General features: G+C 42.1%; 1 protein-coding gene across 1 annotated transcript; it reads right to left on the minus strand.

Annotated features, from left to right (window-relative positions):
* Window positions 1-5,511: 5,511 nt before the first annotated feature.
* On the minus strand, window positions 5,512-22,218 carry LOC103134168 (isthmin-1-like). Its single transcript, XM_007546312.2, has 7 exons — window positions 21,837-22,218; window positions 21,295-21,566; window positions 13,107-13,325; window positions 9,218-9,458; window positions 6,993-7,136; window positions 6,824-6,913; window positions 5,512-6,538 (listed from the first exon to the last, which is right to left on the minus strand). The coding sequence occupies exons 1-7, from the start codon at window positions 21,868-21,870 to the stop codon at window positions 6,021-6,023; spliced, it is 1,518 nt and encodes a 505-aa protein (XP_007546374.1). The 5' UTR covers window positions 21,871-22,218; the 3' UTR covers window positions 5,512-6,020.
* Between the last annotated feature and the right edge of the window lie 809 nt (window positions 22,219-23,027).

Genomic DNA, 23,027 nt, shown 5'->3' on the forward strand with positions numbered 1-23,027 from the left:
AGATCTGCTGTACTTGAAGAAGACAGTATTTATACATTTTAATAAAAACATGCTTCAACAAAGTATTACCGTAGTTTCATTCAAAAGTTTTGGGCTCTCTGCCTTTAAAACATTAAGCCAGAAAGCCCCAAAATTTTCAGATCTGATTTTTTTTCTCCAATCTGAATCGTTCAGGGTAAATGACACTTTATTTGGGGAAAACAAATCTAGCATTTAACATATAACAGGGCTCTTTACTTCTGAGAGCCAAAGAGTATGCCAGAAAAGAGCCGAACATCAAAGTAGCTGAGGTGTTTGTGATGTAATAACAGTAAGGAAGCAGCTCGCTTTCTTTTTAAAATCAATGTAATATTCCAGTGCTTTTTGCTTTCCTCTTTTCTTCTCGTCGTTCTGAACCTTTTTACAGGCTGGGAAGTCTTTCTAGCAACACTTTGTCCAGCTGCTGCTGACTCTGGATTGTGGCCATTGTGGTGTCTGAGAGGTATTTGCAGCAGAACTGTGAAAAGATTCATAATTCACCGTTTGAAAGTAGAAATGCGTCAGTGTCGGTGCCTTATGCCAGATTGTGAGATCAGCCCACATAGTGTTGATATGCAGTCAGTCTGCCCCTAAGGTGTAACATGTCACAGTTGTTTGGTGTCACTAAGGCGCAAAGTGAATTTGGGAGGTCATAAGTGTTGCATGTTAGCGAAAAGTACGCTGTGTGTGTTGTTCCGCAGCCACCTGTCCTCAGTTTGATGTTAAAGGTCCATCTAAAGGGAGACTGACGTAACCGCTGACAGTAACCCTCCCATACCCTCACAACTTTCCACCGACATGATTAGCTGCGTGTTATGAGAGAGCGAGCGATTTTCATCAGGGCTAATCTGTGCCACTGGGGAACCTTCCTCTCTACTCACCGTGGAGTTTTCGTCTTCGCTCTGGATCCCGTCAGCTTTGAAAAAAGACCCCGGCTCTTTAAAACGCGGACCGGTCCTGAGCCATTTTCCGTGTGTCCAATGCCATGCGTTCAGCAAAGCTCTATAAATGCAAAACAGACATGAAGCAAATAAAGATCAAAGGCAAGCAGCCTTGCCTGTCTGCCCTGCTGTCCTCAACATGCCAAGCGGTGCTGTCACCGCGCAGCTTTTTGTTCCTCATGTTCGCTGCCCCTTCACCACCTCCAAGACACCATTCCGCCTCGGCATTGTCATACCAGCCGCCCTTTGTGATAGCCTGGTTAGTCAGTCAAAATCAAGATTTAAAATCAAACCATGTTTTATGTTTTTCCAGATGTCTGCAGCCGACGTTGCACAGTGTAGAAGACATATGGGTTATTACAAACAAAAAAAGGTCTGGAATCGATGCCTTTTCCTTTGAGCCCGAAAAAGTTAATCTATACCCTGAAACATTGTATACATTTTCTTGCAAAAGTATTCCTGTGCCTAGTTTTTTTTTTTAAGTATTTGTCATATTACAATCATAAACTTTTCTTTTTGATTTTTTATGCGATAGTCCAAAAACGGGCCTGTAGATTTTCCACATACAGACGTGCAAAGCAGAAAAGTGTGTTTTGTACCTGTATTTACCTCATACTTTCTCTGAAACCACTAAACAAAATGCAACCATTTGCCTTCAGAAGCCGCTTAGCATATTTAAGTGTCCTCCTGTGTGTATAAATGCAGCATTTCTGAGAAAGATAGTTGAACATTTGCATCAAAAAGGTGGTGCAAAATATTCAGCGCCAGGGGGGATGCACATAACAATTCTCAGATTTGTCTGCTAGTAAAGTCTCCTCCCACTTCACAATTAGGAACTACTTTGCGTTGGTATACGAGATGAAAATCTTTGGTTGAGAGAGTATTTCCGCAAGGAGCTGTAAGTGAAAGCAGGTGCTTGCTTTTATACGGGACCTGCCAGCAGCAGGTGCCTGTAAAACCAACCCAAACATCTAACAAGTCAAAGAAATTTGATTTGCCATTTTCTACGTTTCATTGTGTGGCAGCAGAGCTCTGTTTCGCTTTCCGTGCCCTCTCAGGTCCTACACTTGTACTTGTCCCGTTTGCTCAGCTGTATGCCCATATTTGCTCCCCCCCTGACCCCCACAGCTTACTCCTCCCCTGTGTTGCCGTGCCAAAGATGTGAGCTGATGGCACGGTGCCTGCTTTTTTTTTTTTTTTTTTATGTCAGTAAAGTGCCGGGGGTGACGACTGGGGGTGGGCGGATGAAAGATAAGCAAGGTCCGGGTCCAGGACAGCCCTTTCAGATTAGAAGCCGAAAGAAAAACCTTTTAATTAGGTTTGCCATGAAGTTAGGGCCCTGCGGTATTGCGGCCCAGACACTTCCTGCATTGTGCCACACCACCCATAAAGCGGCAGTGTAAGGGAGCGAGTGAAAGAAAGTGAGGGAAGTGAGACTAAAAATGGCTCGGCCACATCTGCAGCACACCCAAAACAAAGAGATGTCCCTGCCCCTTTACCTACAGGAGCCTTCAGACTGAGATCCTAAAACAAACATTTGCTTTTCTGCTTGTAAGATGATGAGGCAGAGCTTTAAGAATACTCCAAATTAGACTTATGCATGAGTTTGACAAGAATCTAAGTGGAAGAGTATTAAATCTACAGGGGCATTTTAAACACATGGATATGCTTTGATCTTAACTAATCCAGTGATCCTCTGGCTGTACCTCCACCCCAGTCTCAAGTCTTTTGCAGCATATAACTTTCGGACAGATTTGTTTTGGATTCAGCTTCCCCCACCAAAACGTTTTTTTGGGTGCATGAAGAAGAGCACACCAGAAAGTGTGATGCTGCCACTTCCATATTGAGGATGAGGATGGTGTGTTCTGTCACACAATGTTTTGCATGTAGGTCCAAAAAGTTCAGCTTTGGCCTCATCTGACCAGAGCCAGATGATCTTCCGCATGTCTGAGCTGTGAATTTCTGCAGCTCCTCCAGAGGAATAGCTTTCTAACTTTACTCTGCTTTACACTTCTCCACAACCGATTCCAGACCTGTCTGCTGCGTTCCTTGATCTTCATGATCCATGGACGCTTTTGAGACGACCGAGACAAAATTACGCACAAATTACTCGACGTGTTGCACTGGATTTTATTTAATTATTTCAAAGTAAAGGGATTCCATTACAAATCCAAGGCACCCTTTACATTTTTGTGTAAGCAAGTCAAAGTCCATGGAATTATTTAGTTGACTGCCGCACTGTGGCTCTGGTGTGTAGCTCTGGTGAGAAAACCCAGGGGAAGCTCTGACGAGCTCAATCTGAAGCCGTGTCAGCGGCACATTGGACATAATTCCTTTCTCATAACAAAAATAGAGGCAAAATACCAAAACCCATATCGTAGTGATGCTTAATGAGCCCTTTCGGGTCCTTGACAATACACCACTAATGTGCAGCCTTTGAATCATAACCAGAACGCCGTGCTGGAAATAGCAGCACAGCAGCGAGGCCTCACAAACAGTCCAAGCAGCGAGGTTTCTTTCCTCTGGCGGGCGTAGACTTTCCCTGCCCTCCTCTGCAATTTCACACCAGCCGCCCTCTCCAGCCTTCTATCTGTGTTCCTATCGGTACCTTTGCGCAATAATAACAGCAGCGGCGTGCATGCGAGTAACCGCCTGCTCAAGGAGGGAGCCTGCCTGGAGTGGAGAGTCTGGGTGGAGGCGGGAGAGACGTGGCGGAGTGGAAGGTATGCCGTCAATTTGAACTTGGCGCTAATGTTACAAAATAAAAGGTGAACACCTCGCTTTGATCTCTAAACCTGCTCAGCAGACGCCGCGCCAAGACAACGATCCACGCTGCTCTCTTTAATCTCGGCAATAAACCACGCTTTAACTCGGGGGGAGGGACTGACAGCGGATTAAGCAAACTTCTTGTTCAATTTTTCAGTGGACACGTTGAGAAAAAGCAGAGTCGCGGATAAATGGGTCGGACGATGCCCGTGGAGTTTTCCACGAACACAGAAACAACTAGGCGGTTGCACAGAGAGCGCCTCGGGGGTGTGAAACGTGCTGGGGCCTGCTGCTTTATAAAGACAAGCCCCTGCACCCGGCCAGCTGTGCAGCACACGAGACTGCAGGAATGAGGGCATCATGAATGGCTTTCTCTGTGTGACAATGACTGCAGCACTCAGCGGAGAGGGAACGGTCAGAGGTCCACCCCTAAACCCCCACCCCACATACACACACACACGCACGCACACTCTCTGCTACGGACAAGCAGCAGTGAATGTGTGTGTGGGAGTGTGTGTACACTGAGAAATTACTCAGGAATGTGAGGACACATGCCAAAGAAAGAATCTGAGTCGCATTCAAAGGAACCTTACTCTCCTCGCCCTCTGAAGAAATATCACAGCCCCATCAAAAGGCCTGGCCTGACAGCCACTCTGGATGGAACTAATGGAAGTCTTGTGCACTGGCTTAACTCTGTGGAGGAGTGTAATTGATTAGATGAGATGTTTGGTTTTTTTTTTCCTGTTCCTGGAGATGATTTTTTGTTTGTTTGTTTGACAGCAGGAGAGAAATCTAGGAGCAGCTGATGAACCTTGAAGATGTGGGAAAATGACAGTACACTTTGCATATTCGTCGGCTTTTTTTTTTTTTTAGACATTTCTTATTCAATCGTTTCTCTGCATGTTTATTTCTGGCGTTCTTCGCACTCCGTTAGTTATATCCTATGTTTTGAGCGATGGTGAGGTACGAATTAGAGACGAAGCTCTGGTTTAGTCTTTGTCTGTGTCTCAACGTATTCAAACCACTGGAACTTTTTCACATTTTGTCACATTGGAACCACAAACCTCAGCGTGTTTTATTGGGATTTTATGTGGCAGAACAACACAAATTAGTGAATAATTAGGGGGAAATGTCAGGAAAAGGATCCACAGTTTCTTTTTTGTTTTTTTAAACACATAAACACCTAGAAAGTGTCCACATTTAGGCCCTTCTATTATAATACCGCTTAATAAAATCCCCTGGGGCTCCACATGTCTCAGCGGTAGAGCCGGCACACGACTCCGGTTGGATTCAGTCGATACATTTACGTCCCCCTCTCAGACTCCTTTTCTTCCTGGTCAGCTACTAATGAATAAAGACAACTAGTTGCATTCAGAAGTCACTTCACAGAGTCTACTTGTGTGTAATTAAACACTGCACAAAATCATGTTGCGGACCCTTTTTCTCCAGCAGGATAAACATGCAGGATACTGGCCCTTGAGGACTGACTTTGTTCACTGTTGGGTTGGCGCAACGCACGTTCGTTTGTTGGAATGTACTAGTCAAAGTCCAGACCTAAATCCAAATAAGAGTCTGTGATTGCAGACAATCTATATTTAATCTGCACTGAAGCCGTCTTTTTGCCCTTAATATTACATCCCAATAAAATAGTTTGAAGTTTGGGCTTGTAAGAGTAGAAGAAGTGTAAAAAAATGCTCACAGAGCGTGAATGCTTTAGCAAGAGAGGAAAAAGAAGAAAAAAAAAAAACCTTTATGTGAAAGAGAATCTAAAATCACAGACACCCACCACAATCACAGCTACACTTTAATAAATACTTTACAAAACTAATGCAGGCTTTTTACAATGAACTGCCTCACAGACAGAATATTACAGAGGTACATGAACGAAACAGAAATGTGCATGCTAAATATTCATACCCACAAGCTTACATGGATAAAACCTGCACAGAAAATTATTAAAACTGAGCCGCTCTGTCCTTTGGCCCGTTTCTGACCAACACATTCCTGGGAGACGGCGTCTCATTACTCTATCACTGCAACATCTACAGAGACAAACTTGGACACAGTCTAAACTGACGTTTCTATAATAGTAACTTTCCCTTTAAAAAAAAAAAATGAAGAAATTTCTCCCTTTTTGTGACCAACTCTGAGTAACATTTTGCAGCAACATTATAGAGGAGTACCTTTTAAAAACGGAACTTGTCACCAAAGCAGAAAAAACGGACAGGTTTATGACAAGTGTGCTTCTTGTGAGGATGCATGAGTCTCTGAGTCTAGTTTGAGCTGCACAGTGGGCTAGAACTCCCTCGCTTCTTCAAACTGTTTGTAATAATCCTCATCCTGAGGATTTTCTGGACACTTCTGGCCATTGTTTGGCGGCCTGGCCTGGTTGTAGCGGCTCCAGTCTCCTTTGCAGATGATCCAGGGCAGGATGTCCACCTTGTAGTGCAGGTCTGCGGAAAACTCTGTGCTGATGAGGTTGGGCGTGCCGGCCCCTTTGCCACGGGTGATGAGCTTCATGCCGTCGTCGTAGCAACAGTGCTGCGCGGCCAGCGTGGTCGACTCCAGGGTCAGCATGGAGCGGATGCAGTAACGGGCCGTGGGCTTGTAGATCTCCAGCTTCTCTTTTGGCCCGCTGGCGTCTTTCCAGCGGAAATCGCGCCGTGTGAGGGGGTCGTGCACGTCCGCCGTGCTGTACGCCACCTCGGTCGGGTAAGAGCAGGGACAGCTGGGAAGGTCGTTGGCCACTTTCGTCATGTACTTCTTCAAGAACTCACTCTTGCAGTTCATCCATCGCTCACAGCTGTCTGTGTCTGGAAGAGATAATGTTTGGTGGCCAGCATTAAAGTTTAAATTCAGAAGTGTGAGCAGGAGTAGCATTTTCCACAAGTGTGTGGTTTTACTGAAGACTTTAGGAACATTGGGATAAAAGGTGGGTAGAGATGAAAGCTTTGGCCTTCATGCCCTGCAGCACTTTCACAGTAATGGCGCTAAATGGAAGCATACCAACTGTGTAGAGGAACATTCTCTGCGATAAAGCAGTCGCATCTATAAGAAGGATGGGGTGGAGGAAAAAAAGTAAACGGACAAAATCTTACCAACACCAAAGAGCTCTGTGGCGTTGAACTCATTTTTCCCAGCCAGCAGGCTCACTTCAGTAGCTGCCGTCTTGAAGGCGTCTTCAAAACCTTAAGGGACAAGGATTGAATGAAGAATGAGTGGGTTTTGTTTTGCTCCTGATAAGGATAAAAACAAACAGGAGATTACCTGGACAGTTGGGCATGTCGCAAGTCCGGGACTCTGTGGCCGTACAGGCATACCCACAGGACCTGGTTCTCTTCTGGTTGCCGTTTCCACAGGTGACACTGCATGCTGACCAGCTGCTCCAGTCTCCTTCACCATCCATGTAGTCTTGGATCAGAGAAAGGAAAGACAGTACGGTTTTTTAGCACAAATACAGACAAAATCCTAGAGTTACAGTGCAGTTCAAAAATGTTCATGCATGTATTTTTCACAATTTGTAATGTTATAAAAGCAAACTTCAATATATTTTACATAAAGTAGCAGAAGGACAGTACTACATATGGCATGTATTTTTCTGCTTCCTTCTTAACCTCAATATTCTTTAATAAAATCTAGAGTAAAACCTTCCTTCATCACTACATTGCTAAAGAGACAGCATCGTGAAGACCAAGGAGCATAGGACATAGGTCAGAGATAAGGTGGAGAAACCTAAAGCTGGGTTAGGTCATGAAAACAATATTCCAAACTTTGGACATCTCAAAAAGCTCTTGTCAATTGAAAAAATGCAAATATATCAAGACATGGCTGCATGAACTTAGGCTGGTGTAGGTAGAAGCAGGAGGTCAATGGTAGCTTGTACAAAGGAAATCAGACCACTAGCCATGTACTCCACAAAACTGACCCTTATACAAGAGTAGCGAGTACAAATCATTGTTGAAGGAATGTGAGAAGTATTATCATTTACAGTTTGCCACGTGACAAACTCAGCAAATGCGTAGAAGAAGGTTCTCTTGGCAAATGAGACCAAACAAAACTTTTTTAATCTTCATGCCAAATGGTATGTGCGGTGGAAAACCAACACTAGACACCATCCCCGTGATAAAACTTGGGAATGCATTTTCTCACCACGGGCAGTTAAATTGGTCAGAGTTCATGGGAAGATAAATGGCGATAAAAATCAGAGCAGTCCTCAAAGAAAACCTGCTAGGAGCTTTAGAAACACAGGGAAGTTTTACTGTTTCTGTAGGCAAAGGATAGTAACGATACAGCCAGCTAAATATGTTTAAATCAGATCCTGTTCAATGATTCAAATAGCCAGTTACATTTTTGATCATTTTCATCCAAACATATGCAAAACTTTTTAGATTTTGTGTATGTTTTTCATATAAAATCCCAATAAAATATATTTCTATGTGTGGGTGTAGTATGAGAAAATGCACAAAAGCCTTCTAACAAAGGTTCAATGACAAATTTTAGTGCACATTGAACACCTCATAGCTGCTGTATGCTTAACTCCTTAATTTGAAAATTCAAAGTGAAATGACAGCAAATGCAAACAGAGAAGCAGTTACATAAGGGTCACCTTGTCCCGCCACCACCGCCGTGACTCTGCCACACACATTGATCCACGTTTGAAAAGCCATATTTAATAAGAGAGAAACATTAATGTGGCCATTTTGGGATGCAAGCATTTCTGGCTGGCGTTCAAACCACCCTATATATCCTCCATTTGCCCTTCAGCATACGCATTTTTTCAGTAATATAAACCACATTAGCCATATTCAGTCAAGACAAAAATCTGAATTCAGGAAGAAAAAGAAAATTCTCAGGCCACACGTCAGATGAATGATTGTCCCATCGGTGCATCATTAACTTTAAGACTATGACAGTAATGCAGATAAAATATTTCATGTCCATTACTGTGGTGTGAAATACAGGAAGAATGATGGAGATGACCGCAGCGATAAGCCAGAGGCATTTAACAGGGGTTATGGTTTACTAAATATCAAACATCTTTCCTCCAAACACCCCAGTGCAAGTGAATAAAACGACAGAAATTCCTGTTTGACTGTGTTGGTTTGGGCATGCTTCAACATGGGCCGCACTGTATGACAGTGAGCATAAATTCTTTCATGGCAGATTTATCTGTGGGGTTTGCTTTTGGAGAGCGTGGTTCGAGTCCCTCAGAGGCCCTAATGGTGCTTCCGGCTCCTTGACTGTGACTGAACTTTGATGCAACGACGCAGCTAGCTTTGCGCCACAGTGGAATCTGTCCCATAAAAACGCGCAAGGGCTTCAATCGGGGCTTGCTTAGGATGACTGCCCTTATTATTCTGACAGCTTAAATCAGTAAATCTGCAAATTACAGATTCCGCATCAGACCGCGGCCATCTGGGAAGCAGTGCTCAAATAAGAGCCCCATATCACGCAAACACAAACAAATACCCACACCCTGCTGTCAGTCTCACCGTATTCGGTTTGAGCTTTGCTTCCTCTCCTGTCCCAGTCTGACGGCGGCCTGAGAAAGTTGCTGTCCTCCGTTTTTCTCCCATAGGAGCGATCGTGCTCCTCTGTTTGATGAGAGGACGAAGAGGAGGTGTGAGGCCACCAGTTTCTCCAGTTGGGGGAGGCCCAGTTGGGCTTGCTCTCCTTGCGTAGTCCTCTCTCAGGTTCATGGCCCTCTAGTCCATCCACCACTTCAATGGTCACCTGTAGAGATAAATGATAGCTCATGACAGTTATATTCATTGCCATGCCATGAACTTGGAAGATTAGATTAAAAACAAGTTAGCACAGGGAAGCCAAAAGTTAAGTGATGATGATGTCAAAGCCGTCAAAACATTTCCAAGGACACCATTTGTCACACAACCTACTCTTGATTTTCTTAAAACAAGTTGTTTGTCCCTAAAAAGTTAATTGAAGTTAATGCAACACCTGCAGTGGTTGCAAGCAAAGTCAAAACGGTGAGAGAGCATCTGCTGCCGAATGTTCTTTCATTCATTTGGCTCAGCCACTGAGAAAGAAAACAAGCACAGGTCCCAATTATCTTCCTGGAGGAATATTGTGCCCCCAACTACGATTTGAGCTGTTTCATACCCATAAGGCAAAAAGGGTTTCCAGCAGACATTTATACGTTTTCCTTCCGTGTGTTTACTTCTAGAAATTCAGCCACCTTTTCTTTCACTGGTGTTTTTGGCTAAAGCATTTGTCATGTCCTTTTACTGTCACCAATAACCATCCATCTTACATATTTCAGTCAAAGTTGTTCTGATCATGCAAACAATTTGTTTTATGTCTCCAGCCATACAGTGACATACTTCAAGAAGGTGCTATTATTCTCACATACTGGGGTGTTTTCTTGTTTTAGTGGCCGTGAATTAAATGGTTCTTTCCGTTTCAGTAAAGTGAGTTTCAGAATGATGCTAAAAACTACCAGAAAGGCCAACTAATTTATGCTTAATGTTTAAGATTTTTATGGAGGGGTTGTCTAAAATTGATATATATTCATCTTAAAGATACGAATGATAACATCGGATGCAATAAGGAGGCCCTTTCTGTTGCCCCAGCACACAGCATCGCTCCCTCCCCCTTTCTGTCCTGACACATGTGCCTCCCATATGAAGGGGGGGGGACACCACCCCTGCCCTCCCACCTCTCCGGCTCTCTCCACCTAAACACAGAGTTCAAAGGGCTACTCGGCCTCCTCCAGACCATGAAAGCCAGATGAATCCCAGGATCAAAGACACCCCCTCCTCCTCCTGCCTTGCTCCCACAGCCTCACGCCCTTGCTCAATTGGTTGCTTTCTCTCTTCCCACATCTTGAGATGTTAATACACTTTGTTCATGCTCATATTTAGCAATGATGCCCTCAGAAATGGAAAGAGCCCCCTTTGGTGGATTAGACAGGAGAATGATTTAAACATGGCAGCCGTTATTCAACCATCTGCTTCACTGAGGGATTTATGACCAAGGGCCTGCCACACATTTACATAAGGCTACCGTCCATCTTCCTGCACGTGGGTTAGTGCAGCAGTGACGCTCTGTTGGTTAGTCTCTGCCTTTCAGCTGTCAGCATGATTGACGTGGAGTCTCTCCTACGCTTTACTGGGATCCAGGAAGTGTGAAAAGGGGCAAGGGTAGAGAAGAAGGATGGAGAAAGAGGAAGAAAGAGGGTGCAACGATGTGCACCAGACTCTTCTCCTTCCTGTTACCTCTTTTCCTTCATTGTTGCGTCGCCAAAGCTTAAAGGGGTAATTTTAAATTCAAAGGTTATAAAGAGTTAACATCTTACGTGCAGTAGATAATCTTCTTGTTACCCTAATTCATATCATAAATCCAAATTAGCTGGACTTGGTGGCTAAAGCTAATATTTAATCCAAGAGGGCTCAAGACTAAAAAGGACTAATGCCGTCTTAGAGCACCACCTGCAACACAGAGCTCATGAGATGATCTGATACATAATGCGGCGTATCAGGTGTATCGCCTATATTTGCAGTTCAGCATTTACAGCTTTCTTTCCGGTGGAACGCAGCTTCATTTTTTTTTTTTTTATGGAAAATCAACATATGCCTCAATTCCTTTCACAGAGCAAATAAAAAAATATTTAAGAGCTCAGACGCTTACGTTACTTTACATGCTGGACTGGCTGCCATTTGCAAAGGAGCTAACCCATGGGATTAATTTCCCCTGGTACTGATTGGCTGCACCCCCCAGGTGTCTACTGTACAACACCAACGTGGTCTGTGGGCTGTTTTATTGTTTGCATTAATCCAGTGATTATTTACACAGGAAATGTACACCACCAGTGGTGATAGACTGCTGCAATATTTTTTGTTTTACTTTTGTTTAGATAGTTTCTCTGATCTGAAGTTCTGTACATGATTGTGAGTGTTTTTTTTTTTCACACAGGAAGATCATTAGTGGGGCACAACATCCTAGCTCACTTCCCTGTGTAAACAATCGATCCTCTGTGTAAATACCTGCCCAATGCAAACATGATGACAGTTTAGAAGGCTTCACCAGGATAAAGTAAATTCTAAAAATATAAAAGTGGTTTGAGTAAATACTGTTATATTGACCTTTACACAACCTCACTTTAAATTGGAATGGTCATTGGCGGTCTACCACCTCTACCACAGAGTAAATTATTTACAGATTACGTGTTAATAACAAACGTAGCGATGGTTTTAAGGTTCCTAAAACAGGATTCCCAAGTTTTTAAGCATTTTAGAGATGAAGAAAATCTGCTTTGGTTTCGCAACAGCCTGGACAATCTGTTAGCTTTGGCCTCTGGGAACATAGTGAATTGGTCTGTTTGTAGCAGTTAAAGTGAACTTTATTGATTTTTACCCTTCTTTAATTTTTTACGAGGTAGATACTTTGACTGGAATACCGGTCGTGTTCCGTGCTTAGAATGCATTTCACGCTTTGGTGATGCTTTGTCTCCTTCTTAAGAGTTCCCTGTAATCATCAGCTTTAGTGTAAAAACCCATCCAATGCAATCAATGATGGCTGAAAGGGTTAAAAAAAATTGCACCCCCACGCATCACCATAAGGTTTTTGACTGTAATGGTTTTAATGTCTCTGAAGTCCATTTTGATTTCAGACCATATAAGCGGGACGTAAGCCTCTAGGACAACCTCACAAAAATATTAGTGGTTAGTGAAAACTTTTGTCTCATTGACCCACAATGCTTTATATGCTACATCCACAGTACATGTTTCAAACAGGATGATGATCATTGTGGGGGACAACCTCCTACCATTGTAAATGTAAATTGTAGTAAAGTGTTAACTTTAGTCACCTAACGCCAATAAGTGAAAACACCTTAAAGTTGCATAAACTGCTATTAAGGTATTTTGGTCTAGCCATTAGCTTTAGTTTTCCACAAAAAAAATCTGAGCAGTCTTGGTATAAAAAGACACAAATATAAAGTAAAATCTGATTGAGGGATGTTCTACTCTCGTTATGTTTGACTTGGGAAGATTGTTGGTGTTGCACCACCTCCTCTCACAATTTCCTGTGTACGTAATGAACAGTTTCTATGTAAATAAGTAGTAGATGCAAATTGTTTTAAAAATGTATTTTGTTTTATGACATTTTTTTTAGGTTAGAGTTGTAGTAGTCCAGTTTTTTCTTGGTCCCTCTTGAACTAGCTGCTGATTTAAGACTCTGGGACCAACTCCTCTGCGTTTACTGCTAAACGAAGACGCCAAGAGAGTTATCTACTGCAGGCAGGACATTAACTGCTTATCACCATTTCACAGAGCCTCACTTCAAAAATCCTAGAGTGTCCCTTGAAGTAAAGAAAAGCATCAAAGTGCATCAAACAGCAGGTGCACAGGCACACATGTTCACCTGGATGTTGGGGTTCTGTCCATTGATATCGGCTTTGGAGAGGTCCGGAAAGTTATGCAGATCCAGGAGGAAAGCCCCAGGGCCGTCCTTGTGTACGTTGCTGCCGTGCACCCAGGGGAGCGTTGCAGGCTGATGGGCTGGCCTGTGCTCTGCACCAGACCTCCGGTCTTCAGGAGCCAGCTGGACGAATGACCTACTTCTTGCATTTAAGGTGTTTTGCTAAAGAAGAGAAAGAAACAAACATATGCATACAATTGAAATGTATTTGGAGTAGATATAGAATACATTTAATTCCTGTTTTTGATCATTTTAGAACAAAGATCGCCACATTTTTCTTTTACACAGCAACACTGGTTGAATTTCTGAGTTCATGCGAGTTCAACTCTGAACCCAGACAGAAGAACTGTCTGCTTCAATCAAAATAAAATCTATTCTGAGCCTGCTTTTAGGTACTATGTACGTCCTGACTATATATTTTTCCTTTTTTTTATCCTGACTAAATATGCTGCAACTTTACCATAGTAATATGTTGTGTACATAGCATGTTCTGCTGTCTTGCTGCCTAAAAAAAGAGCTATGTAAGAGTGATGGTTTTCCTGCTCTGCTATACGGAAAAACCTAAGCAAACATTGCAAAAATAATTACATCTGCCTTCTTGAAGACAGAAAAACATTTGGTCTTCTGACAGGGTGTTGTAAATCCATCCCATAATGACAGCTGAGGCATATGTCCTCGATCAGGTATGCACAGAAGGAACAATTATTCCTAAATTGGACAGACAGCCATAAGTAGTCTGCAATCATCCATTCTGGGATGGCAGAAAATAAGATCAAAGCAAGGCATCAATCATGTTTCTTGTTTTTCTTTTTTTCCTTTTCTTCCCTTCCCAGTGTTTTTGTGGCCAGACCGAGGCCTGAGAATATGGAAGCGGTGCTGCACGGTTGTGGTGGCCTGTCACAGACAAAGTGTCAGCCCAGCCACATTGTGGCGGGCATAAAAGCCCCCACTGGAGCTGTTTGTGTGGAGCCAAGGTGCACTCTGGAGCAAAACGGATGCTGTAAATGGAGCTGCACAGCAAGGGAGCCGGGATTATAAATGTACATTTAACTTCTGTTGAGGAGAAAGCAGCTGCATTGCTTTTTTAAGATTAACTTAAATGTGACAAAACGTTACAGAATTCCTGCTGCTGAATGATTCATTTAGGGAAAGAAACATGGATTTTTCTGCGACCTCTTGGTAAAGAATTTAGCTTTTTTTTTTTTTCTGGATAATGGAATGATTTGCGTATGAGGATTCATGTAGAAAATTATAATATTTGTGGGAAAAGAAATCATAAAACTGAACCCAGTTTAAAACTCTAGCAGTGTTGTTTCCAAAACCAGACACTTATGGCTATGAGCTCTGTGAAGGAGAATTTAAAAAAAAATAATAATAAAATGATTTCAGGAGCCCAATTTATGGTTCAGCAATCTGCTCTTTGCGTGAACATTACAGAGCTCTCGCTACTTCAAACAAAAGTACTTGGACTTTGATTTGCCCATGTGATAACCCTGCCTTTCATGTTCCCAGTCTTCAGATTTCACTCGTTGGCTGTAACTGAGCTCCGCCGAGGGAGCAACCGAGACGAAGCATTCGCAGGTTTAATCACAACGTAAACGCAAACATACAGCGGCGTAATACAAAAGCAGGCGTCTCATCTGTGTAGTCTGTCTCAGCAGGGGCCACTATCAATATTTAACAGCAGAAAGAATGGATATTTATTTTAACACAGCATATTATTAACATCTGGCGCTATGACAAATATCAGGGCTGTTTTAGCAAACATAAGTTTTAAGAAATTACAGTTTTCTTTTTAGCAGATTATTCACCCATCCTCCTATATTGTTTTCAGAGGAATATGACACACGTGTTAATGAAAAAAAAAACAAGTCCTTTCATCATTTTGCTCTCAAACACAACCTTATAGGTAAAGAAGCACAGAATAACCCCATTTAAATGTGCAGCCAGCTTTGACAGCCGGCTGCGTTATAGTTTTCATCGCTCATATGTCGAGGAGCATCCTTTCATTTGGAGATCAAAAGTGACACACCAGTCGTCCGCTCATCTGGGGCCTCCCAGGATGTCTCACTGCCCCCAAACCCTGACTCTCAAAAGGCATGAATGAACACTTGTACACAAGCCACCTCCTTTCTTCCCTCACAGTATCTCTTCTTCTTCATCGCCTTCTTTTCCCGCTTCCTCCCTTTTTTTTTTTTGGCTTTACATTGTGAGGAGCTCCTTAAAGGGCCATGACTATTTTCAATTGGGAGCCACTCAGTTCTCCCCCCCCACCTCCCACCCCACCCAGGGAACTGGCAGGAAATTAAGGCAGACTACACGGTACCACATGGTTTTCAGCAGTGGTGGAGAAAAAACAAACAAAAAAAAAGAAATCATCCTTCCCGTCTCACACATCTAAAAGGTGGATGCAAATGAAACTGAAAAGGTACATAGTTTAAAGTAACCTTTGACAAGAGAGGACATAAATAAGCTAAAGTAAATTCTTTTTTGCTGCACTTTTGTTAATTTGACACCTTGTTTGGTTGACAATGCATGACCTGAGCCGTGACAAGCATGGCTGCAGAATGACATCACTTCTTTTCATTAGAAGTCAGTGAAGCTTATCTATACTTTATGTGCAAAAAAAAAAAAAAAAAAAACATTCAAGGTTTGTTTCATTTTTCATTGCTAAAGGAATTTCTAGGATAATTGAAATGTGGGGTGATGAACTTGGGATGAAGAGTTCAGAATCCCTCCTTTGATTTCTCAGAATAATCTCCCCGTTGCTCCTCTTCCTGCTCATCCAATTCAACATTTGGCTGGACGACAAATATTCAATAAATTCCTGGAATACCTCCTCAGCTTTGTATGGCCTAACATCCAGGAAAACACAGACTTGAAAATGTGCACCTCAGTTATTAGCTGTAAAAAAAACAAACAAAAAAAAAAACATACCTGACATGTTTTTATTTTACTTGAACAGAAATCTTTCCAAGGAAGGTACATATTTATCTGCTACATGGGATGAGCATTTTAAATACTCTGGAAATTGAAGGATGTTTAAGACTTACAAACGCTATTGTTTGTAAGTTTTAAAGCTTTGGTCAAAATCCAAAGCTTTAATAAGAGGCAAGGGGAAGACATGCAAACCAACAACTGAACCCAGGGCAGCTGCACTGAGGACTCAGTGTCTGCACATGGGGGCCATGCAGCGCCTTGAGCGCTGTGACTGTACGTCTGCATGACGCTCATGTTAAAATGGGCAGTTATGCCATTAGACATGTCTCAAGTGGTGTCATGCTGACAAGTGTTTTCCCGTTGAGGCACGGCCTCACCTGAATCATAGAGGAACCACTGAAAACAGCAGTTTGAACAGATCAGTTTACCGTGAACCACAGCGGATGTTATCGCACTGAAAACACACGTCACATGGTACAGAAAGTGTAAACGTTTAAATTAAGTGAACATTTTAAAATGCATAACGTCTAGGGTACAAAAACGATCTTGTTTTTTCTGGGTTGTAGTTGTGCGTTTGACCCAGTCGATCATATAATAATATTTAATGGATGGGAAAAGCTGGTGAGATAGTAAAATTGACTTAATCAACGATCTGCAACTTTTACAACCCAAAGAGTCATTTTTACCCACTGTCCTGCTAAATAAAACTCATTTAGAGCCAAAAATGTTACATGATTTTTTTTTTAAATCAGTGAAAATAAAACACATATGCCCTTTGAAAAGAGGATGATTCATTTTCTTTTTAAAAAGCACAAGAAAAATATACTATTGTACTTTAGGAATTACTTTATTACTGTAATTGCATGCATGAAAAACTAAGAAAGCTGCCAAAACCTGCATCTGTGCATTAAAACAAACTGCTTGGTTCTTTAAATGTTTATATCCAAAGCTATAAAGAGCCACTGTGGAAAGTCCAAAGAGCCACTTGTGGCTCTGGAGCCACGGATCAATAAGATCTTAACACCTGGTCAAGAACTTACTTGACTGCCCATGACGATACTGCGGATTGATCATGGACATGGAAAAAAAATCTAAGAAATCAGTTAGATTTCTTTATTCGCTTAAGCGAACAAAGGTCATACATGAGGTTCTCCGGGGCTATTTTGTGGGACATTTTTATGCCGAACCAGAACTCACCTCTGCTGTCTTAAAAATATTCCAAACTCAAGAGTATCACAGTGGTTTTAAAGCAATGCCATTTATAGCTCTTGTCACATTTGCATTGGATTTTATGATTATATGGGAATTGCAGTTAGGAGATGGGGTGCCACCAAAAATCATCCTGTGTGAAACATGCATGAAGAACAGAACATGTAAAGCATTTCAGATCAAAGTAGCCAGTGGCACGTCTAAGGGGTGGTCAGGAGGGGGCATGGCCTCCCGATGGAAAATTTCTGGCCACCCCATTTGACTCCAGAGAAAATACTGATATTTTGATTTTAGCTACTCTTTACTTTTCTAACACTGAATATAACTGGAAATACTTTACAATTTTATCTTCTTGCTACAGAATATAGGAAGATTATTGATGGGGCACAACAATGATCATATAGATTTTTACTAAATGAAACAGAGAGCATTATCTGTTACAAGTAAAGTGGGAGCGGCCTGTGAGCTTTTAACACACCCTCACTTTAAAATTCCTGAACTATACCTTTGACACTTTCTAAAGAAGCCCGTTGATCCCAAACCCCTCATAAGTCTTTGGTGTGGATTTATGGCTTTGTTGAAGTATGTCTGCTTGATGTCGCTGTTAAAATGGGCTGCTAAGCCATTAAACATGTTTCAAGTGGTGTCATGCTGACAAATGTCTCCCTTCTGAATTGTGTTATGGCACGTTTTGACCTGGATCACAAAGGAGTCAAAAACATCAGTTTGATCAGATGTGTGATAACAACTGATGTCATCACACCAAGGAAAAATGAACCTGATTGATTTATTGTGCAAACATTTGTGTTGAACTTCTGATTCAGTAATCCTGGATTTCAGTACTGATTTCATTATTGTCTACTTGGCACACCAGGGAAGACCAGGCTTGTTTTGTTTCATTTGACAATAATGAACCCGAGTTAACAAAGATCACAGGTGGGGTTCCTCAGGGTTCTACTCTCAGGCCACTTTCATTTAATATCTAGGCTCCTACTTGCTCAGAATATATAGTACTGCAACACCTCCTAATATCGGTAATATGTGGCATAACCCAAGTGAGTGAATGTTCCAGAAGTTCGTCCAGCTCAGGGGCATCCAAAGTGTACCTAGAGGGCATTTGTGGCCCTTGAAATGATTTTTGTTCAGCCTCTGCACCACAATTCGAGAATGGCACAGTATTGGTTGAACACCCCAAGTTGTTGACACACAGACACTTAAAAAGAAGGTGATATTTCACATTTTAAAAAGGATGTAAAATACAGTATTCCTAAAAAAAAGCTGCTCCTCATTTCTTACCACATTTTGTGCTTTTATTGCGTCTTTATAGTAAATGGAGCCACAAATATCCAGTGGTTTTCGCCCAAAAGCACTGGCTCCTGTAGCAGAAGGTTGGGACACCTCTGCTGTAGTTTAATACAGAAAAGTTAGAGACTGTTGTTTTGGTCCCAAAAATGCTAGAGATCAGCCCTCAGAATCAGTGAGGCAAAAAAACCCAAAAATAAACACAACACCTCTCGCTAGTAACTTAGCTGTTTGACTCAAATGGAAATTTTAACATCCACATAAAAACCATGACTAAATGATCCCACTACCATCTCATAAACATTGCCATAACAGGGGGTTTCCTGTCAAAACAGGACACAGAAAATCTTTTGCATGCTTTTATATCCAGGTTAGAGTGTTGTAATGTTGTTTTTAGGTTTTAACATTATTTTCCTGCAACACTCAATGATCTTATGTTCAAAATATATTCCAGGGTTACATAACATACATTTCTATTTCTTTTAATTTTAATAAATTCATCTCATTAAATGTTCTTGTCAGTAATTCAACCGTTCCGGCTTGTAATGACGTTTCCTTTACCTCTGTTCCTATGTTTTCCAGCATGGCACCTTAATTGGTTTTTGTATAAATAGCAAACACAACAACAAACACAATTTTCTTTGCCTGAAATCCAAACAAGGTGGAGGTTTGTTTTATGACCAAGTGCTCTCCAAACACACATCAGGGAATCTTAACAGGAAATGGGGCACCATGAGGGGCTCAGGCCTGATCCTCTGGCTTATCAAGTAAGGGTTTGGATGACACTGATGAGCCCTTGATGACAGAAGTGCCTGCAGCTAGCATTTAACTCCCTGACAATAGGAGGTGTGTCTGCTGTGGGGCAAGGGTGCTGATCTCTGACCCCGGATCATTTTCTACCCCTCTCCTGGCACACCATCATTCCTGGGGGTTCCCTTTTGGGAGAATGTGCCAATCCCCAGAGACTCCCAAGAGGCTTCCTCAGTAAGTGAAGGCTTTAATTAACCTAACAGAGCCAGCCAGAAGCATAAGCAAACTATGCGGCTGGTCAAAGTCACCAGGTCCGGACTCTCTTGTTTGGCAAGGATTCTCTTGAAACAAAGGAGTTTGATCTCAGTGGGATTTTCCTGGTGGAACTGAGGTTAATAAATAAAAAATAATAATACAAGCCACCAGGGGGCCCCAACGAGCACTTAGATTCTGACTCAAAGGAGAACTCAAAACTTCTGATGTCTTTAGAAATAACAACTATTATTAAATTGCTTCTGACAGTTTTGGAGTGGTGAATAACAGTTTTACTTGTTTATTGAAACTATCTGACAAATGTATCAGTTGTAAACATTAAGCGAAGTTTTGAAGTTTAATAAGTCATAAACAATGACTTGTTGTTTATAAGTCGTATCATAAACACTTTGTCACATAATTTATCATATACTCTGATTATCTTTGATATTCGTTTTCTGAATTACATCTTTAGATATTAGTTCTTTTTTTAATCACAGAAATGTTTCCAGAGTTAAAGATGTAGTTTTTTGAGTAATTATTTAAGTTAAGGAAAAAAGCTATGCAAACTAACTTGGCCCTAAAATGTAGCAATCAAATAATAAAATCATTATTTCACAATTAATTAATTGTGACTAACTATATTTTTTGGAACACAGACTTTAATTTTATTAGCAGTTTTACTACCAGACCTGTACAATCAAGAAATCACCTAAATAGAACCTGTTCAACAACAGGAAGTAGAGTAGCAGATCTAAGAAAAAACAAACAAACAAACAAAAAACAAAACCCTGATCAAAACAACCCTGATCATGTACATGTAAGAATGAAAAGTATTGATTTCCATCAGTCTGGAAAAACTTACAAAGCCATTCTGAAGGATTTGGAATTCCATTGAACACCAGAAGGGCGTCAATATCCTCCAATTGAGAAATCATGGAAGTGTGGTGAACCTTCCCTGAAGTAATGGCACAAAACCAAAATCTATCCAGAAATAGGTCAAGAACCCAGAACAACATAAAAAAAACAAAAAAAAAACATCACACTGACAGCAAAACACAGTAGTGGAAGTGTGATGGTGTGGGGCTACTTCACAGCTGTCAGGATCTGGGTGACTTTTTTTTAAACTACTACTACTGCTGCTTGCAATGAATCCCAAGGGGCAATATCTGATCACCAGTTTGTGACCTGAAAACTCCAGCAAAAGTGATTTATGCAACTGGACAATTGTCCAAACCACACCAGCAAATCCAAGAAAAAACAAACAAACAAACAAACAAAAAAAAACAAATAGAAGAAACAGTCTTTGGAGTTTAATTAAAGTCAGTTAATTAAGAGGTTGTATGGCACTGAAACCATCCAAACTGGCTGAATCAGATCTGTTCCTCCAGTGATGTCAAAGACTCACTGCCAGGTGTGACAAAGGCTACTGATAACTACTGATTACATTATTTGAAAACTGAACCAGTGTCTGATACCAGCGGCTGACAATCTAAAACTTTTATGACCAGAATGCAGAAACGCAAAAAAAAAAAAAAAAAAAAAAAAAAAAAACTTTTCATGGTCCTGCATTTAGAGGATGTGCTCCACTGAAAACTTGGTTCGGCTCTGTTACCTGGACAACACCTACATTATTACATTAAGTTTCTCCTTCGTGGCAGCAGATTTCCTTACTCACCTCTTTAAGTGTTGTATCCTGATCCAGGCTCACAGTAGCATTTCCTTGAGGCAGCGGGTTGCTCCGCAGCACCGTGATGTGTAAGGTAAGGAGGAGAAGTCCCAGCAGCAGCAGGAGCTCTGCCGCCAGCCGCACCATCCTCTTGACGCGGCCGCTCTTTGGAGCCCGCGGTGTGGCCGGAGCTCCAGCTCCGCCTCCGACTCCCACCGGTGCAGAGACTCCAATCTCCGGATCCGCCGGGGACGAGGAGCCGCAACACCACTTCGGAGCCACTTCGGGAATCAGAGGTGCAAAAGAAAAAAAAAAAAGAAAAAAAAAGAAAAGGAAATAAAAAATTAAAATAAAATAAAAACCGGGGGAGGAAACCGATCGACAAGGTGGACAAGCAGTCAGAGAATGCGAGGAACTGGAGATGAAATTGGATCCAGTTTTTTTCTTTTTTTTTTTCTAAACCAATTCTCCTTGGCTTTCTAATCAAATAATCTTATTTAGGCTGAATGAGTAAACACTTGATTGAGTTCAGAGACTACTCCAGCCTGTACCGAGTAGTTGTGGTGCTGATCCAGCGTGGAGCATTGGTACTTTCCGCTCTTGTCAGATCTCCAAACTCAGAAAACTCGCAGCTGCGTTTCCTCGCCGCATTTTCAACCTCATGCCACAGGTTTTCCCTCACTTCTCCACTTCATCCGCTTTGCGCAACTTTCTGCACAGTTCGCATTCTGCGCGGCATAGTCCAGCGAGAAGACCTTTGGACTAACGGCACAGGTAGAACCGAGGAAAAACGAGAGATCTTCCAAGTCAGGGTCAGCATTAAACTCACAGAGTTGAAGAAACCTGCGGGAGGAAATAGGGCAGACGCACGCTGGTGTTGTTGTGCGATCTGGAGCTGGTTTTATACCAAGGCACCCCCCACCACCACCACACACACACACACACACACACACACACACCTTCCTCCATGTGCCCGCGCCCTCCCCTCTGATTAACTCTTTCATCCCTTTGAACCCTCCTCATCAAACTGAGGTGCAGCTGGCTTTAATTTCCACTTATTCTGGTGAAAGATCAAGAGGAGTGCTCGCCCACTCCGATTTGCTTTTCAGTCCTCGAATTAAAATGACCAAAATGCGCTTTTAAACGCCACTTTCTGTAGATTTGCACGGTGAAATATTATTCCCCCATACAGCTTAGCTGAAATTTATTGGGCCAAATCAAAGGACCCCGTAGGCGCATCTAAGATCGCACCAGGAGGTCCACACCTCAACTTAACGCGTGCGCAGCTGCGGCGGAAGACAGTGGTGACACTTCGCTTAAGCAAGACAAATGGTGCGTAATGTGACTTTAGCCAGTGCGAGAGCGCTTTTGTCCCCTTCAATAGCATCCCTGCTAGGTGTTAAAGCATGCACCTAGCAGGGATGCTGCTGCCTCAATTCACTGATCCCGCGCGGAGAGGAAGACGCACTTTAAACCGTTTCCCTGAACTTATTCACCATGAGATGCGAGCGGTGGAACAAAACTCCTGGTGCAGGGGCGGTCCTACACAAAAACTGCCCCGGATGGATGGATGGATGGATGGATGGATGGATGGATGGATGGACAAGTACGTATATCGATGAATGAATGGATGGATGAAATATCAGATGCAGTGAGGATGATTGAATGGATGTGCTGATGCAATTGTCATGCAGTGGGATAGGTTATGAAGTACAGAAATATAATTATTTTTCCATTCTCCA

The sequence above is a fragment of the Poecilia formosa genome, unplaced genomic scaffold, assembly GCF_000485575.1.
Source record: "Poecilia formosa unplaced genomic scaffold, Poecilia_formosa-5.1.2 Scaffold15, whole genome shotgun sequence".
Taxonomy (NCBI): domain Eukaryota; kingdom Metazoa; phylum Chordata; class Actinopteri; order Cyprinodontiformes; family Poeciliidae; genus Poecilia; species Poecilia formosa.

Excerpts from the sequence above, each read along its gene's own strand:
- LOC103134168 (XM_007546312.2), bottom strand. The coding sequence starts at position 21,870 with ATGCTCCACGCTGGATCAGCACCACAACTACTCG. Across the intron at positions 13,326-21,294 it reads AGGATACAACACTTAAAGAG|CAAAACACCTTAAATGCAAG; the intron begins GTGAGTAAGGAA and ends TCTCTTCTTTAG. Across the intron at positions 6,914-6,992 it reads CGACATGCCCAACTGTCCAG|GTTTTGAAGACGCCTTCAAG; the intron begins GTAATCTCCTGT and ends TTGTCCCTTAAG.